The sequence below is a fragment of the Sciurus vulgaris genome (genome assembly GCF_902686455.1).
Source record: "Sciurus vulgaris genome assembly, chromosome: 4".
Taxonomy (NCBI): domain Eukaryota; kingdom Metazoa; phylum Chordata; class Mammalia; order Rodentia; family Sciuridae; genus Sciurus; species Sciurus vulgaris.
This window is the reverse complement of record NC_136464.1, coordinates 177,512,373-177,532,585: the sequence shown is the minus strand read 5'-3', so window position 1 is coordinate 177,532,585 and position 20,213 is coordinate 177,512,373. Positions and strand designations below refer to the sequence as shown.

The following is a 20,213-nucleotide window of genomic DNA, read 5'->3' as shown; positions in this document are numbered from 1 at the left end:
GCTCAAAATTATGAAATTAGTTATTTTCACCTTCAGGTACAATTGCAAATTTATCCCATCCGACCCACATTGACTTAATCATCTTTAGCTCTATTGTTAGCAAGATGGATAAACAATGTTGGCTCTTAGCTCTCTTGTGCCTGCCGAGTAGGTGGGTTTATGGATGTTTTTAGTTTTACTTACTTGCTTGTTGATAAAATGCTCACAGTCCCCACTTTGGAGTCAGGGACCATACTTTGCTTCCTGTCCACACATTGGCTATGCAGAGTTCTGGACCATTTTTCCTGGTGAAAGGCCACAGAAACTCTGGATCAGGGTCTGGTGGTAAACTGAGAAAACTGCCCAAATGAATGATTCTCAGTTTTGTCCTCTGAAGTCAAACTGGAGGGATGATGTTTATGTGTTTCACACTTGAATATTAATAAGATTTGTTCACCACTGGCTGACAATGATGGGGGGCAGCTAATTGCTATGGAAAAATTATCTGTAACTCCCTCCATGAGGTACAGAATTGGTGACTGTGTGATTCCAGCTTCCTTCCAAAAAGCTGGGCAGATGATGCTTCAGGACAATAAGGCAGATGTACTGATCTTTCCTGTCATGCAGATGGCCATGTCCATCCTTTACTCTCCATTACAGATTAGGACATTCATTGGATGTCCACCTGGTACACAGAATCCAGAACAATTCATTCATTATGCTTCATTCTTATCATAAAGCCAAGTGGCACATGTGAGTAAATCAAGGCAGACAAGGCAAATGGGTTGTCCAAGTTTCTACAACTAGGGAGAAATGGAACTAGAATTCAAATCTTGGCCTTTCTGAATATGAAGTTCCCATTTATCTTGCAACATGGCATGAAAGAAAATGGTTAGACAAGTTCATGTATATATATTTGTATGTATATATGTATATATATAGGTATAGATACCAATGCAACAGAGCATACTTTAGAATGTAGATGCTCTATATACAAAATATCCAAAGCAGATTTGAAAATCTAGATTTGAAAAAAGTTTTTCTCCCCAGTGAAAGCCTAGAAAGAATACAACAAATTATCAATGAATATTATTTTCAGATGATTGACTTATGTGTAACTTATACTTTGTTTTTTCTTACTTTTAGGTTTTGTGTCGAAAAGAAAAAAAAACATTAATTTAAAAATTATTTTAAGGTCCCACTATCTAAAGATGAATAAGGAACAATAAATGGATAAAATAAGTTATATTATGCATACTAATGAATAGCTTGAAAATAAATCCTTCCCAAGGATTGGTCCAAGAATAGTTGAAAAAGAGCTCTAGATATACGAAAACAAAGTGCATTTCGTAACAAATATATTTTCAACTCTGTGATTTTGTTCACCCTTTCTAGGCCCAAAATACTCTTTGTGTCCAATTCTTACACATCCAAATATTAGCTGTTCCATTTTGAAGAGTTTTCTCATTTCAAACTGGAAAATCTTTTCTCTTTCTCCTGAACTTATTTGTGACTCCCTTAAGTTTTAATTTATTTAAAGAAAGTTCTTGCAGATCTTTTATCCTAATTATGAAAACACCATAAGCAGAGAGGGGGAGGGGGAGGACCCAAGGAGAGGGAGCTGCTTGTATGCACAAGAACTGTACCATGTGAAGAGTCACAGGGATCCTTACAACACAGCACAAGGTCACTGTGCCATAACAAAGGTACTACTGCTCAGGGGCAGTCTGAAAGAATTTCAGAAAGACGTCCTAAATACGACGACTTGGAAGCATGATGGAAGAAAGCCAGAATGGTAGAGTTGTTCAGGGGAGGTGAAGGAAAGAATGTGCAGGTAAGAGGAACAAACACAATACAACCAGAGTTCCAGCTCTGTTGCCCTCTGTGGAGAAAACATTTTTTGATAAATGGAGACACCTGTGTAAGAAAAGCACAGACTCCATCCCTCATTTAATTGCTCAAATCTGGGATTCACCCTAGCTCTACCCTGCTCCTCTCTCATATCATTCAATCATAAATTTCCACAAACACTGCTTATACTCTGGGATGGGATTCCTTTCTTAAGGTCAACTAAGCATTCAGATTGACGCTTCACCTGAGTTTCCTTAGAAAGATGTGGGACAGGACCCATGTCCTACCAACAGGATGGCACCAGGCTTCAGACAGTTTTCTTCTCTGGGGCTTTCACAGTAATTCAGGAGGATGAGGATACTTACAGTTGCCTAGCGGTGACCTTCTCTTCAGCTAACAGCCAGAGGCCTATAGACCAGATCCACGTTGCACAGATGTTGTGGATTCTCTGGCTTAGAACAAGCTCACACCCACTGGAGCCTGACTCTTCCCTGGTGGCTCCTTACGTAGATCTTTAAGGACACCACAACGTGCCTACTGACAGAGGCATGGGACTTACAGAAGGGAAAAGCATGATATTTCCATCAACCCTTTATATGCATTCATAATCCCTGATGATCTAGTTGAAATTTATCCATCCTAGGTCAATATCACCATGAGTGAGGTTGCCTAGAAACATTGGCCTGCTCTCTTTTTCTGTTTCCAGAGAACCAGAGCAAACAATTTCAAAGAGGGTTGGAGTCTCTTGAAGCAGGGTGCAGGGTTTGCTCAGCCTGTCACTCACCCCATTTCTGATCCCTTCTCCAAGCACGCATTTCTCCAGCTCTGCTGTCCTCCTTCTAGACAGCACACCTTCACTCTCCCCAGGGCTCATCTCCTCATGTCCACGCTCAACAGCCACCCCCCACTCCACTCCTCTGTCCATCCATGGTCCACTGGACAGCCAGGGTACTTTTTAGAATATTGTTGATGTTACTGTCTTGCTCAGCTCCTTTGGTTTCCTGTTGTCCTTTGAGTGATGCTCCCAGTCATTAACACAGTTTACAAAATGTGTCACACTCCCCTCTGCTCCCTAATCTCGAGTCACTCTGGGTTTCTCTCCACTCCTCAAATGTGCCTTGAACACATGGCCCTCTCCCTTTCCTGCTCCCTGACTGCTGTCGCACTTCCCACCTGGGTCTCTCTGCCAAGTCCACACATCCCATTACTACTGATCCTGGCTGTGAGGGGTGATGAGCTCCTGAAAGCACACTGTCCACAGCAAACGATTTCTGTCTGGAGAGCAAGGCCTTCTGCCTCGTTTCCCCATTGTGCATGTTGCCTCGGAACTAACTAGTGCTCCTCTTCTAAACCTTTGGCCTGTGGGCTTCCCTTTGTCAATGTCCCCTGACAAGCTCAACTCTTAGCTCTAAAACAAAAGACCCTGTTATCCTGCTCCCATTGAATCTTCAGTGTTGGAAAACAGTAGGTGCTAAATAAAATATTTGCTGAATGAAAACAAATAGCTGATTAACCAGTTTGGAATTTTCATATTGAAATATTTAGTTAGAAACTTTAAAAAAGAATCTGAAGCCAAGAAGAATGATTGATACTAAGAAACCATCTTCAGAGACACTGACCTAAAGGTGAAAGTGGAAGAGACTGAGATTATTCCAGGGCAACAAACATGCAGAAAACACTTTCAAAAACCAATTCAAGGGAAGTACCAAAATACTGGTAAGCTGCAGGATGTGAGCAAGAAAATGCAATGAAGTAATTGGGAGAAACTTGAGAAAAGAAATAGGTTGGAGTGTGTGCCTGAAGTCCAGGGAGGGTGACACTTCATGGGAGTTTAGGGGAGAGTAACTATACCACTATGGTGAGAAGTGGTAGTCACATGGAATTGAGAAATTAAATTGCCTATGATTTGGGCAACGAGCCTACCTAAACTTAGGTAGTTAGTGATGAGGAACAGTGAGAGACAAAGCAAGTTTCCATGGACTGACCCAAGAGAAATGCAAGCACACAAGTCAGAGGCAATTGCATTAAAGAGGTTTATATATATAGTTATAGTTTAGATATCAGGTGTCTTCCAAGAGCTTATCTGTGAGACAATGCCAGAAATTTAAAGGTGAAATGATTGGCTTATAAGAACCTTAACCTAATTCAGCACATTAATCCACTGATAAGGATTAACTGGGTGGTAACTAGGCAGGTATGACGGGAGGAGGTGGGTCCCTGAGGGAGTAACTTTGGGGTATATATTTTTTCCCTGGCAAGCAGAACACTCTGTCTGCTCCCTGGTTGTTATGCCCTGAGCTGCTTTCCACATCCATGCCCTTCCATCATGATATCCTACCTTGTCTTGGGCCCAGGAAGGAATCAGTCATCTATGGACTGAGACCTCTGAAACTGTGAGCCCAGATAAAATTTCCCTCCTCTAAAATTGTTTTGGTCAGGTCTCTTGGTCACAGAGGTGAAAAAGCTGCCTAAAACGTGTACTAAACAAGACAGAGTTTTCTGTATTTCTGGATATTTTTGTATAGACTAAGGAATATGGAAACATTGTGGCTTGAGGACTTCTGACGGCCTGTGCCTTCCTAATAGTGCCCCTGCACACTTGGGCAGATCCACAGAAGCCTTTCCTTCCCCACAGAAGGTGCACCACTGAGCAAGAGCTGCTGATAACACTACGGTCAAGGTGGTATTCAGGCAACGTATGGTACTCAGCTGTTTAGATTTAGCAGCTAATGCTAAACACATAAGAAGAAAGCCTATTTCATGCAAAAAGAACAGACAGGAGTAATCATCCATGCCATCCAAAACTGAAGATCAGACAATCGCAGACATGGATAAATTGTACATTTTGCTTTCTGTATGTGTATTTAATAAGGGTGATCTAATATATGTATGTGACACTTACTTGCCAGGTACCATCTTAATCATTTTATATGTGTCAATTCATTTAATCTCACAACAATCCTACAAGATATGTTATTATCCTTATAGATGAGAAATAGAGGTTATATCAGTTTCCAGAGGTCCTATATATAGTAAGGGGCAGAACGGGATGTACCCAAGAAAACCTGGCTTCAGCCTGATGCACTGTAAATATGCTTAAGTAAATGTTTATGAAAGGCTTGGGAATTTATGATCTCCTTACCAGTGGTTTGCTATGTTGTATACTTTAGTGCTAAAATTGCTGTGGTTGAAACATGTTCAATAATGAAATGTCTCTCATATTTTCTTTGCAAGGAATAGCTCAGGCCTAGAAGGAATTCGATACTATAATAGCCAAGGCCCATATAATCCCTTCCATAAAGCAATGAACAGAAAATAGTGGGATTAAAACCACATTATCTTTACCAGGTGCCTTAAAGAAACCACAACTCAAAGGTGAGTGCAAAAAGCGGAGGCACTGGAACCAGTTCCAGGGCAGTTCAGTGTGAATGACAGTTGATTTTCACTAATCCCAGAGTTCATATTTGCAAATTTACTCATTCGCTGAAATTTATTTGCAACACTAAAGCCATAGTTACAGAACTATCCCAGTCATCTGAGACCTCAGTGGCACAGCAAGAAAACTGAGTTGTCTGCAGTTCACATTCCCAGTTAAAGTCAAAGGGGGTCATGCTCCACCATCCTTTTCCAGCTTTTCTGCCATTAACAAGTGTCATTCTCGTGCTATATGTTATTCACATTCTCACGCTTTTTCATGGTGATTTTGATGTGTCAAATGGCCTCAGGGATAGTGTTGAATGCTGCCCAAGGTTCCTAAGTTCAAGAAAGCTGTGACGTGCCTTGCAGAGAAAATTCATGTGCTAAATCAGCTTTGTCCAGGCCTGAGTTTATAGAGATGCTGGCCTTGAGTTCAATGTTAATGACTCCTTCATGTTCTAGATAAGGTGTCTTTATACAGAAACAGAAGTAAAACACTTCATTATTGATCTGCTGATACAAACATTGTGATCACAGGCAGGCACCTGACCCTGTATTTCCCTGAGGAATGGTGATGTTGGGCTTGTTATCTCAGTGTTCAGGGTGACTTTTAGAATCTAACTACCACAAACAGCAAGAGCTGACTGTGTCTTGGGTTTTCATTATTGAGGAGCAGCAGGCAGAGCCCCTGCGTAGGATTCAAGTTATATGTGACATTCCTGGCTCTGTATTTCTCAAGAAGAACTTGACCAGGATGTTGTGAAGACATCTCTCCCTCCAAGAACTATCCTTGTCCAAGCAACAGAACTCGGAGGAGTGTGCAAAGGTGCGTGCACAGGCCTGGTGTCTGGGCCTACACAGCACACAGCTCCGGGCTCTTACCTGGGTCAGTTACTTAAGGGGTGCGTGTGAACCAGGACAAGGTAAGTGAAGCACACATCCTTACCTATCAACACTCTTTTAAAATATCGGTGTCATCCAAATGCCAAATTTCTCAGGGACATGATTAGAGAGAGAATCAAAGTGAATTTTACGAGTAATAACATAAAATATTTTCCAGGGAAATTTCCAGAGCTTGTTTCCTTTATAAACTTGAAAAGCATTAAGTATCCAGAGATCTTTTTGTTTGATAAAATGCTTTCTACAAAATTTAAAATATAAAATATAAAATAAAAATATGGTTCTTAGAGTTAGTTTGCAAAGTTGAAGAAAAAGCAGACTAAGAAGTTATCTGATGATAGTGATCCAAGATGCTCTGCGTGTCTGGCTACTGCTGACCTGCCACTGAAGGAGCAGACTCCTCTGTGTACGTGGGAGCAGAACAGAGACCTACCTGGACTTGCAAGTATGTCCATCCTCTAATAATTAGGTTCCATGGCCCCACCTACACTGCATAGCAGCAAGTCCCTAAGCAATAGTCTCTAAGGGTTTGAATAAGGATCTACTCAATTTAAACCAAGGTTTTTTAAGTATAAAAAAGCATGTCTATGGATGTTGATAAGTCTATTCTTACATCTTGTATAGAAGTGGACTGGACAGTTGTCAAAATCTAGATGGTGTTCAAAGAATAAGAACTGGTTGAGTGTCTGCTGTGGTACACAGAGAACATTCCCAGGCCCTCTGGCGGGAGTGTTATGGTCCTTTGGAAAGGAAATCGGGGCAGTTGCAGTCAGGACCCACAAGTGTGCCTTCATCCTTGTTGTTTAGTGTCTCCCACCAGGTGCCACCTGGGGTTCTCTGCCTCAAAGCCTTTGCCAGACACAAGAGCATGCTCCAAGAACACACCTTTAAGGCATGCTGATGAGGAACCTCCTAGAAGTGATCATTAGGGAATAGCTGATGGATGCTCAAGGGTTGTGCTTCACACAGCATCCCAGAGCTTCGTCCCTGTGCTGGGTTTAAACCCAGGTGACCCTGTAGCTGGCTGACCTCCTGACTTTCATAGGCTGACTCCTCTTTCCTCCCACACTTTCCAGCTCTCCCACCAGCATTCCCAGCATCTTTTCAATAAAACACAGCCAAATCCTTATCTCTGAGTTCCTGGAGGGCCTCCTACAGAGTTGCAGTCTCTGGAGACACTCCTCTGACTGTAAATCGAGTGACTGGTGTTCTGGTTTACATACTGACACTTCACAAGTTTGGTCTATGAAGGTCCATCCACCGAGGGACACAGGGACACAATGGACGTGCAGCAACCAACACATTAGGCAGCTTTATGTTGCTGTGACCAAAATACCTGACAAAAATAACAGGAGGAATGACTTATTTTTGGCTCATGGCTTCAGAGGTTTTAATCCATGGACAGCCAACTTCATTGCTCTGGGCCTGAGGAAAGGCAGCACATGACAGTGGAAGGACATGGTAGCAGGAAGCAGAGACAGAGAGAGATAGGAAGGGGCCAGGGACCAGGGACCTACTTCCTCAGGCCATACCCCACCTGCCTGTAAGTCCAGACAAGTTATTAATTCATCAAGTGGATTAATCCACTGAGGAGGTCAAATCCCTAATAATCTAATCATTTCAACTCTGTGCATCACTGAAATGCCAAACACATGGGATTTTGGGGGGGACATTCCAGATTCAAACCATAACAGCAGAAAATTAGTAAAATAATACCACTTTGTGAGCTGCTGTCTCGGCCAATTAACATCTGATCTCATCTAATAGGAAGGTCGATCTGTTTTCATTTTTTATTTCCTTTCTTAAAAGTGGACATAAAGAGAGATTCATGTTGGGAAATAATGATTTAATGGATATAGAGATATTATTTTTTACAGAATTAACCATTTCTACCAAGTCACCAAAATGTTGGGCAAAGAGACCCATGTGAAATAAATACTGCATAACAGAGAGAAGGACAAGAATAAGAGAACAGATGTGCATATGGAACTTTCCAGGTGCTCCACTGTCTTTACGTATAATGTCAGAATTAAATGAATTAATATATATTCTGTGCTTTAGGAACAAAAATTATTATAATATGCCTAGATGATTCGGGTAATCAATACCAGTGTAGGGAGGAGTTAAGCTAAAATTAATGTTGATATAATGTGGAAAGTCTAAGGTCACTCTGGGGAAAACCGAGGCACAGGGACAGATCTGAACTGAATAGCAAAACTCACATCTTGGGTCTGGGACTCTTTAGTTGTGGGGCCTGAATTCCTCCAGTCTCACTCAAATTTCCATATGAGAAATGAAAAGAGTGGAAACCATCTCTTAGGATGGATGCCGTGACAACAACACAAGACAAACCTCCTCCAGGCACCACAGGTATTTAAAAGGGCTTCTTTTCCTCATGTCTCACAGGGAGAGAAAAGAAGAAGATATTTTCCATCCAACTGTTCAGTGTTTCACAGTTGGGTAAGGGGAGAACAAAGAGATTATAGAGATGTCAGATAGATGGTAGAGATAGATAACCCCCCACTCTTTCTTCTATACATACATTTTTGGATTTTCCAATGATATAATGCCCAATGTACTATAATAATTATCTTGGAAAGATACAATTAGATTTATTTTTAATGTTGTTACACATCCAGTTCAATCATACTAAAAACCCTGAAGGAGAAATGACTTGCACACATCAATCCCTATAATATGAAGCATTTCAAGACTGACATATGAGACTGCAGATTCTCATTCCCTCGTGGATGAAGCTCAGGTTGGCATCCTTTTCCAGGACTCCCATTTCTGCTGCTATTTTGCTGACTACTGTCCATCTCCTCATTCTTTCTCTGAACGGTTTATCACTTTCTGTAATCCCAAGTTTGGGTCTAAGAACTATCATGGAAATTGTGATTTTGTAGTTAGAGTTTAAACTTGGTGTGTTTTTTCTAATTTTGTGGGTTTTACTTCCTCCAACAGTGTTTATGAGTGAAGTCATAGAAAACATGATAAAATGTTAACTTCCAGCAAAATCTTTAACTATAACAAAGTATCACAGTACTTAGTACATAGTTCAGACTCAATGACCTACTACTGCATACTTTCAAATGCCCCGGCATCCAGAGTTCAAGGAAATAAAGGTCATAGTGAACCTAATCGTATACTGCCTTTGCGTCTAATGTCAAATTGAATCTTGTCTGTCTTCTTTTTAACAGCACTTTAAAAGAGGAGCAAGCAAAAGGCAGGGATATGGAGTGTTAAGTAGGCAGCAGGAGGCTGCGGGGACCGTCACCCACCTCCACAGACCACACCCTCCAGGTCCTCGCAGCGGCGATCGTCACACTCGCAAGTCTTGCCATACACCCTGCGGTCTCCTGGAGGGTAACAGGTGCACTTGCCACATTCACATTTGCCTGAAAAGTGTAGAGAGGGCAGGCGGGTTAGCAGAGTCACGGAATCAAAGGCGTCACAGGACACGCACCGTATTAAACCCACATCTCCTGTCCAGTTCCAGGCTGTGCAAATAATAATCCCTAAGGTACACTGAAGGTCAAGCACCCATGCCCAGGACATGCAGAGTGGATGTGACCAAGGCCAGCTCAGATCCTTCACGATGACTACCCTACTTTTGTTTAACTCATCTTTGAAGAATAATTCCATCATGGAAACTTTCTGGCTCTTTCATCTTCAACTTATTTTAATGGAACCATTTAAAATAATTGAACCAATTTATATGTTTGGGCATAATTTAATATAATGTACTCTTTTAAATATCTTTTTATTTGGGGTAAAAAAATGTTCTTCGGTACATTGAGTGGTCTGTAGTTAATTCCAGAACTCATGGAATTACTTCAACAGGGAACATTCCCAAAGATCTTTATTATGTTAAACTAAAAGTTTAAAAGCACAAACATTTTTCAGAATGAGTTTGGCTTATAGCAAGGGCATCCCTTAACTAGTAACATGATGATTTTCATCATTATTTCTTGAGCTATGACCGTGTATCTCTATAACTCCTTGCACTATGTCATTTGTTTTTACGATACCACACATCAACTACCATTTTACTAAACAGGAAATTGAGACATCTTGAGGCAAAGCAACTGTTCATGGAGAATCAGAAAAGAAGGGCTAGAATCAAAACTCACATCTGTTCTCATTACCCTTCAAGATGATGCACCTAGCCATTAAGCCATATTGCATCTTAATACACTCATAACACAGCATCACAGAAGGCTATGTGAGAAAGAAAATTTCTTTCTGGGGAATCTTCTTGGTTTGCCAGAAATTCAGTTGGGTGACGTGCTCCAAGACATCTGTTACTCTCTGTCATTAGCCCAACCACCATAATTACACACCCCCTGAAATGATCCAAAGATGCTCAGGGCTGACCCTGCAAGGCTCTTAGTCATTCTATTCCTGCATTTGTATCTCACCCAGGAAATTCAGAGTTGTAAGATGATAGAGGAAAGAAAAATTGGTATTTAGAATCACATAATTTCATGGCTGTAATTACAGATAATCTAATGCAGCGATTCAGATTCTTCCAAGGCAGATGTGGGGGGGTTGGCCTCCCTTGCAGAATCTGGAGGAGGATAAGGCATGGGATAGGGTTGTTCTGACCGGCTCAGCTCATCTCCGACTGGGAGGAAGGTGGGGTCCAGTTCAGCAGGTGGCCGGGGCCTCTTCCCTGAAGACATTCCCTCTTTCTATCCCTTGGTGGCCAGAACGGGGACACACTGGACAGGCACTTTTGGTCAAGAATCAGAGGCTCCGAATCTTGAAGGGGGAAGGAAAGGCACAGCTCTGTGGTTGAGCCAGCACCACAGCACAACTGTGAGCGTGCAGGGTGGCAGAGCTCAGCCCTCAGTGACAGCATTTAGAAGGGACAGCTCTAGGGAGTGGTGTTCCACAGGTTGCCTCTGAGGTGGATTGTGCAAGCTTGCATTCTGAGCCTGAATAAAATCCTTTTTTCAAATCCCAGTTACTGAAGTTGGTTTCTGATATTTGCAATCAAGAGTCTTAGCTGGGGGAAGACAGGGTTCAGATGTCAGAAATGTTGGCCGCAAGCTACACACTTTCAGTTAAACGGGAGTTCAAGAGATTGCTGCACACCATGGCAACTACAGTTACAACAATGTATTACACTGTGAAATATAATACCACACATTAGCTACCATTTTTACTAAAGAGAGTCGATTTTAAGTGTCTCACCCCAATACAGATTTTGAAGACAGAATATTAACACTTTAATGCCCAACTTTATACAAGAAATATAAAAGACAGAAACCACTGTCTTTTACATCTTAAAGAGAGTCAATTTTAAGTGGTCTCACTCCAAAATATTGTGGATAAGCATGTGAAGTAAGGTTGAGATTGTCATTCATAACTTGTACCTACTTCAAACCATGTTTTGCACAATAAATATATATTTTTATCAATTAAAAAAAGAAAATTAAATTTAAAAAGAATACTAACTGGTAAAACCTGGGACTCTCCCTGGAAAAATATATTGGTATTTTTTATTAAAATTTTTAAGATGTCAGATGGATCCATGACTTCCCTTCTATTTATGTAATATACGAAATAAGGAAACTCAAGTGTGCTGGAGCGGAATGACTTGCCTAAGGCCAGCTAACTGGACACTAGTTAGTGTTGGTGTTATGATAGATGTTCTCAGTGCATAAGCACTCTGGCCATCAACAGGGTGGATGTGTGAACTATTCCAATAATGCGGACTGTGGAGGGAAAGAGCCAAACTCAAAGGTCACCAGCAGTGTGGACTCATTGGGTCACTAGTTCCTCATGGACAGAGGTGGGAACTATCACTGCCAATCACATTACTCCTGAGAGGTAAGACAGGCCCAGTTACGGACAGATTCATTTTTACATTTCAGGTCATATGCATTTATGGTGAAAATTTATTCATATTTTAAGACATGGCAATTTTTCTGAATATGTATCAATGGCTTCTGTGCTTGGTTGGAAAGGATGAACTAAATATTGGCATCTGTGTTGACAGACAGCCATTTCATTGTTCTCACTGTAGACGGTTTCTGTCTTTTAGATTTCTTATATAAAGGTGGGCATTAAAGTGTTAATGTTCTATCCTAGGAACATTTTCTTTTCCTATACTGTATTTCACATCTTTTCCAAGTGTCAGAGCATAATTAGCCATTTGCAATTCCTCTTTGATATGTATCTATTGGAGTTTCATTTTTTTTCTTTTTTTTTAAAGATATCTTAAGGCAAGTATTAGCTCCATTAACTTTAAGCATGTGACTGTAGTACATTTCATAGGACATAGTGGCCTCTAAAAAATATCAGAAAAAGTTAATTTATTGTAAATAAAGATTAAAAAGGAGTAAATTCATCATGCAAGTCCACATTTGAAAGTATACTCTCTACTCATTTTGGTTCAGAAAGTCTAGTACAACTGCAAGGTAAATTCAACCATCCTTCAGGGTCTCAAGTAAATTTCACCAAATCCATGACGCTTGGACCCTTTTATGCACACTCTCAACACAGCAATATTTTATTGATGCATTACCGTCTTACACGATAATAGATTCATACATGTAAAACTCAGGGTTTGGTCTATTTCAATCCCTCATACTCTCCCTTTACTTCCCTTCCTCTCTCCCCAGATCCTCTTCTTCTAGTCTACTGGTCTCTTCTATTTTTATAAGGTCCCTTTTCTTTCTTTTTTTCTCTCTAACTTCTGCATGTAAGGAAAAACATATGACCAGGACCTTCCTGAGTCTGGCTAATTTCAGTAGAATAATGGTCCCCAGATTCACCCATTTTCCAGCAAGTGACATAACTTTGTTCTTTGTTATGACTGAATAAACTCCATTATGTATATATACCACATTTTCTTTATTCAATCATCAAATGCACCAAAATCAATTCACTTTTTATGTCTCCATAAGTTTCTGAATCCATATTTATTGAATGGGTGCACTAAACAATAATCATATGTAAACAGTTTACTCATATTCATGCTATACCTGAACTTTAATGCTAGGACTTAAATTTGTTTCTCCCAGAACACATATGCATTCCCAATTGCTTGAATACCTTCATTGCATTTCCCAGTTAGATCAAGTAAACACGTTCCACAGCAAAGTCATTATCTGCATTCACAAGCCTATTTCTCTTCATAGGTGCTTTATCTGGGAGAAAGGCACCATCATCCATTCTGTCACTGACTCTGAAAAGTGGTGGACATATTTAATTCTTTTCTTCTTTTATTTAACCATTCTCCTTTCAATTACAAATTTCACAAAACCCACCTCCTTAAAACATATATCTGATTATTCTAACAATGTGTTCTACTTTGAAAACTGCTGAGAGTAGACTTTAAGTGATGTCAACACAAAACACTGGTAAGTCTGTGAGGTAATGCATATATTCACTAGCTTGGTGTCGCCAATCCATAATGTATATATATTTCAAAACATGTTGAACAAAATACATGTATACAGTTTGCATGAATCTTTCTGATGACCCCATAGGATCTTCAAGGCAAAGATCAAACTCAACAGTGTTCCACACTATTGGTCTAGCTTGCCTTTCCAAGAGCATAGCCATTGATAGTTGTGCCCCCAAGTTGGAGCCTTTGCTACTTGCCTTACTTCTCTTTGCTGTGCTTTCTACCACCCTCTCTGTGAAATCCTACCCAGCAATCTGATTTCCTCCACGAAGCCTTCTTTGCCAGTCCTGTTTTGTTACCTGGCAGAATTGCCCCTTTCTCTGATCCACAGACTTTGTCCACACCACAAATAGAGCACTGAGCATAAATTTTATACTAGATAAGTTATCTGAACCCTATCATAGAATCTGAGGTCTTTATGGCCCAAATTAGCAGTGAGGTTTCCCATTGGTAAAGTAGAAAGACTGACATACAGATTTGTAGTCTTCTCTTTTCAGACAAGATTTAAAGCCCAAGGTCCTCCCTTTATTTACTAAATGGTATTATTCCTATTATTTTAATGATTGTTTTAATGAATGGAGCTATAACTGTGTCTTCTCAAATAACTATAAAATTAACATTCTCATGAATAAGAACAAAAGATTTTGCAAGCCTGCATTTCAAGCACTAATAAATGTTGTTTTATATTACATGTTGAGAAGAAAATCTATGAACAGGGACACTCAAAGCAATAAAAATAAATCAAGTAATTTTTTAGAAATTAAGGACTCGAGAGAGGAGCATGGAGAAAACTATTGATGATGACAGAAACTAATTCTGTCATCATCAATATCATTCAACCAAAACTTGTCTGAAATTTCTCTATACTGGTTACATACTCCTATTAAATTTTAATAATGTATATGATCTTTAAACACATAAAAAATCACTCCAGTGATACCTTTTATAAAGGACAGAAATCCCTGTAGGTAATTCTTTAAGGCTTATTATACATTAGCAAAGAAGAATAATGAACTAAGGCAGATAGGGAGAAGGCCTGATAAAATACATTTTACACATTTCATATTTGACACTTCACTTTTGTAAAATACAGAAAAATTCTAAGTCAAGACATTGACAAAATGCACAGCTTATAACTCTGTGCACTGTTAAAAGATCTCATTTAAATTTATATTTTCCCACAATCATTAAGATGAAAGATTAAGATAAATATCTTCTTTCAAAGGCGTTATATGTTTGCCTTACAGTACATTTTCCCACAAGAACTAAATTTAAATTTAAAAATCCTAATTCATTTGCCTCAAAATATTTCTTATTTGAAATTCAATAAATATTTATTGAGAATATGTTTTGCAAAGTACTCAGATATGGGAGTATATTACTAAACAAAAGATATACATTTGTAATTTCTCTGTAAAGCTTATCTCATTTCACTAGGTATTAACTACAAATAAAAATGTTGAAGAATGATTATATTACCAAATGCCAAACATGTGCTTTGAGCAATATTACTTATTTCATAATAAAAATTACTATTACTTTGAAATGAATACAATACCAGTATTTGAAAAATCAAAATATTTTAATAATGGTTTTATAAAACAATATATATAGACAGCTAAAATTTGTTGGGGCATTCTCTCATTCTAACTTGAATCTCATTAAGTATCTCAAAATCTTAAAAACATTTATTAATAAGGTGGCATTTGCAGGCAAGTGGATGAAATTGGAGAATATCATGCTAAGTGAGATAAGCCAATCTCAAAAAACTAAAGGACGAATGATCTCGCTGATAAGTGGATAAGGACATATAATGGGGGGTGGGAGGGGTTAGCGTTAGGGTTAGGGTTAAGTTTAGGGTTAGGGATAAGGAGGGTGGTAAGAATGGAGGAAGGAAGGACTGTATAGAGGGAAAAGAGGGTTGTGAGGGTGGGGGGAAGGGAAAAAATAACAGAATGAATCGAACAACATTACCCTATGTAAATTTATGATTACACAAATGGTATGCCTTGACTCCATGTACAAATAGAGAAACAACATGTATCCCATTTGTTTACAATAATAAAAATAAACAAATAAATAAATTTAACTTATATAACTTAAAAAAATAAGGGAATCTAAAAATTTCAGAATCTTATAAATACTTTTAGGAAGTTTTATGTACATTGACTAATTTGTGTGTGGAAATGATACTGGTAATGAAAGTCTGCTCTGGTTTTATCAAATAGAAACTGCTTGTGTGTTTCTTTGGATTCCTGACCTCACCTGTATAGATTATGAGATCCTCTCCACTAACACTTCACAGCCTTCAAAAGTCATCTCGATGTTATCTTTGAAAATTATGCTTTTCTCTCTAAATGAGTAGCATAAGGGAGAAATTAAATCTCGAAGACAGTTAAAAGAGCAAGCAGGAGTAGTAGTAGGAGGAGGAGGAGGCTTAGTAAGAATTACCTTACTCTGAGAAAACATGGTGGTTTGCTTGGAAGAAGAGGATGAGTGAAAGTGAGCAAGCACCCTAGATTGTGCTATGGTTTGGATCTGGAATGTTCCCCAAAGTCAAGTTCAAAGTACAGTTCCCAATGCATCAAGTTCTGAAGTGGGAATTTTAGCCAATGATTGACTCATGAAGGCTCTGACTTCATCTTTAATCCATTCGGTAGGTTAATCCTTCCACAGCTGAATCTCACTGGGAGTTAAGATGTGGTTGGAGGAAGCAGTCACTGGTGGTGTGCCCTGGGAGGATTTATATTCCCTTCAGACCCCTTCTCTCTCTCCATCTGCTTCCTGGTTGCTATGAGATGAGAAGCTTTTCCTCTGCCATGCCTTTCCACCATGATGTTCTACCTCACCTCAGGCACAAAGCCAGGTGTCCATGACTGAATCCTCTGAAACCTTGAGACAAAATAAATTTCTACTCCTCTAAGTTGTTCTTGTCAGGTATTTTGGTCACACTGATGAACAAATCACAGCTGCAAAGTAGAATTCACAGCAAATGTCTCAAAATGTGTTTTGCCCACTTAACTACGTTCTCGTCTCAAAGCACTGCATCGTCTGGAAACATCACGACTGACATAGCCAGGTCTCCTGTGACCCAAACCCAGCAATCAATGATTTGTACCATCTTATACAGCTTCTCAGAAGAGAGCCACCCTCCTCTTTTTTGGAAATACATTCTTCCACAGTGATTATAAGGTGCTAAGTATTTCTGGTAGGACTTCTTTGTTGGTTTCTCATAGTCATATAAATACCCAATCTTGGATGGCCCAAGACCCAGCCCACATCCTTCTTTCCTCTGTAGTTCTCAAATCTCATCTTGTCCCTTGGATCCCATAACCTTATGTGCTAAGTACTCTCAATTATATGATTAGTATAGACCAATCCTATGAATACAGACTGCTCTATAAATTTGCTTCAATAAATAATTCAAATAGGTATACATAATAATCCATTCGCACAATATCTCCCATTATGGTTACCAGGATTGATCTAAATCAGATAACTGAAAAATGCTTATAATAATCATAGTTATATTGTAAGTGTAATTTCATAAAAATAAGTTAGGGAAAAAAGCTAATATTATCATTTGTAGATGATATGTTTCTATATGCAAGATAAAAATTACAAATGCAATAAAATAATAATAACACATTGTAGAAAGTTGACTGGCAAAAAATTAACATACAGAAATGAATAATTTTTTCTGTACCAACAGTCACCCAATCTAACATAATGAAAAATTGCATCATGTACAAGAATATTAGCAACATAAAATAAATGAACTTCCACTGAAAAGCACCATAAAGTCACACTGAAGGCCATAAGAGAATATTTGTAAATTTTAAAAGGACATAATTTGTCATTCAATGGGAAGAAAATGTCTGATTCTTTTCCTGAATTAATATATTAAATCAATGCAGTGCCAACCAAAATCTTAATGTTTTTAAATTAATGAATTGTTTCTCAAGTTTGTCTGAAATAAGTAAGGTAATATTCATGTATTGTGAAAAAATAACTGTATATGTGTATATGTATGCATGTATATGTGAGGAAGGTACTAGACATGTCATGGGTTTACCAAATTATTAGCAATTGCATATTTACATATCGACATTAAACAAAAATGTTAAGAAGACTCAAATAAGTGAAGAGATACTATATGTTATTCAATATAATTAAATTGTTACATATCTCCAAATTGACTCTCTGTTCAATGCAATCATGATCAAAATTTTATCAGGACCTCTGAAATATTAAAAGACAATCCTAATACTTATATAGAAATATCTGTTGAACAAGAATGTTTTCTGGCAGATATGAAGGGTTACAGTAAAGAAGTAGCAATTGAGAAGTTGGGTTTTGTCATGAGGAGAGACTGAGTAAAATAAAAGAGAGAATCCAGAAACAGACGCTAGCATAGATGAACACCAGATTCAGACAAGGGGCAATCAGATGAGGGACAATAAAGGAAAGATGGTCTTTCATTTGAACCCTGCTTGGGCAAACAGTTATAAAAGAAAATATTAATAATTCAAATCATAATTAAGAACTTTGTGCTTATTAAAAAATGATGAGTGAAAGGTGAGCCAACAGAATGAGAAATGCTATTAACAACATGGATATGACAGCAGTCTCATTTCCAAAATACGTAAAGGATTCTAACAATAGCATATATATGCAATCCTCTAAAGATGTGGACAAGGGATCTGAGTGGGCACTTCTGCAAATGGGAGATTGATATGGCCAGTAAACATATGAAAAGATGTTCCTCTTCTTATTCACATGGGAAATACAACACAAAACACAATGAGATTCTACTCCAAACCAACCAAATGAGCAGACATTTAAAAACTGACCATAACTAAGCATCGGCAATGGTTTGGAAATACAAGACCTGCCTTTACACATAAAGTTAATGTGTAAGTTGATAGAATATTTTGGAGAAATGTCTGGCCTTATTTAGTAAAGCTGATATGCATGATCTTAAAACCAGCAATTCAATTCTTGCCTTTATTCCCTAGAGAAAAGTGTACATCTATGCACCAGGGGATGTTCCAGAACAATCACAGCAATGCCATCACTAATAGTCTCAAAGGAGAAACACCCCAAATGTTTGTCCATGGTAGAATAACTGCACATCACAGTCCTAAGTGGAACACTATGTAGCAATTAGAAGAATTACAAATGCATGAAACACATGAATCTCAACATGTCAGAGAGTGCACGAAGCCACCCACAATATCATGCATTCTTGCCCAAACAGGCAAGTCTGAACACCAGAGTGAATGAGAACACACTCAAGTGGGTGAACTTCAAGAAATCGGTAAGGAACTCAGTGATGACCACAGAAGTGAGAACAATGTTTATCTTTCCAGGGATGAAAGTTTGCTGAGTGCAGAGCAGAGAGAAGGGAGCTACTGGAATCCTGGCATTATTCCATCTTGGACCACGAGTGTGAATACTTGGTATTCATTCTCATTGACATAAATTGGGCATAATGCATTATTCAAAAGGGAAGTTTGCTATAACTGGTGAGCTAGACTTAAAAAATAATCTGCTCCTTTACCTAACTCCTTACAACTAAATACATTTCTAAGGGATTCAAAATTAAATGTAAAAGTAAAAATAATAAATAGCAAAATACCAAACTGGAATATGACTGGAGTTTTCATAATCCTTGGGTGAGAGAGAAAATAGACATTTCCTTCTACTGACAGTACAGACTGATTTTTAGGAAACATAAAAAAGAATAACTTGAGACCTCTGCAAACTGTAGAATGCCTCATTTGCATTTTTATGAATTGAAATATCAAAACATTATTCATTAATTCATTGGTTTTATCATCTTAAAATGCTGGAGTGCAGCTGCAATAAAATAACCTTTTAATTATTCCACAAAATTGGAATAGAGGTAGGATGGTTATGAAGGACAATGAAGTCCAGCCGTGCCTCAGTTTACACACTAGGAAACAAGCTCTGAGTGGCAGACAATAGTCACTTGCTCAAGGTGGCACAGTGGAGGGCACCTCTGAAGACCCCCAAGGAAGGGGACAGAAAGGTTCTCTATTCTCATCATTTACAAAGCTACTACTGTTTCCTTTTTTAATAGTTTGAAATTCTTGGGTGACTTTCTGCTAATGGAACTGAACTCCAGAGGCACTGCCTTCTGGAAAGGTGACAATCTCCGCCGCGGGTCAACTTTCTTAAAAGGGTAGTTAACAATGTGCCATTATGAAGGTGACAACGTTTGCTTTTGAGGCTACATGTCTCTTCCTCCTTTTCCTCCTTCCCTCCTGTTCCTCCTTCTGATTCTCTACACCCTTACTTGCCCTGCAGCAACTCACCCCATCACACGCATGCATGCACGTTTGCGCGGGTACACACACACACACACACACACACACACACACACACACACACATAGTTCTACCCTACTTACAACACTGAGGGGTCAGATGAGACGTTAACCTCAACCTGCCCCACACAGAACGAATGTTGACATTAATTTGATCAATGTTCTGTCATTCACTCAACAGAAATGTGAATATCAACCATGGGTTAAATATTGTGTGTCCAATATGGAAGACACAAAATAAAGTATGTTCGAACACTTTTAATAACAGGGAGGAAAAATGTAAGTACTTGAGCA

At 38.8% G+C, this 20,213-nt stretch overlaps 1 protein-coding gene across 1 annotated transcript in view; it reads right to left on the bottom strand.

Annotated features, from left to right (window-relative positions):
- ITGBL1 (integrin subunit beta like 1) overlaps positions 1 to 20,213 on the bottom strand; it is a 236,330-nt gene that overhangs the window by 15,841 nt on the left and 200,276 nt on the right. Inside the window, exon 8 of the mRNA XM_079138630.1 lies at positions 9,429 to 9,545. Within this exon, the coding sequence (XP_078994756.1) occupies positions 9,429 to 9,545 (117 nt within the window). The remainder of the gene's footprint in view (positions 1 to 9,428; positions 9,546 to 20,213) is intronic.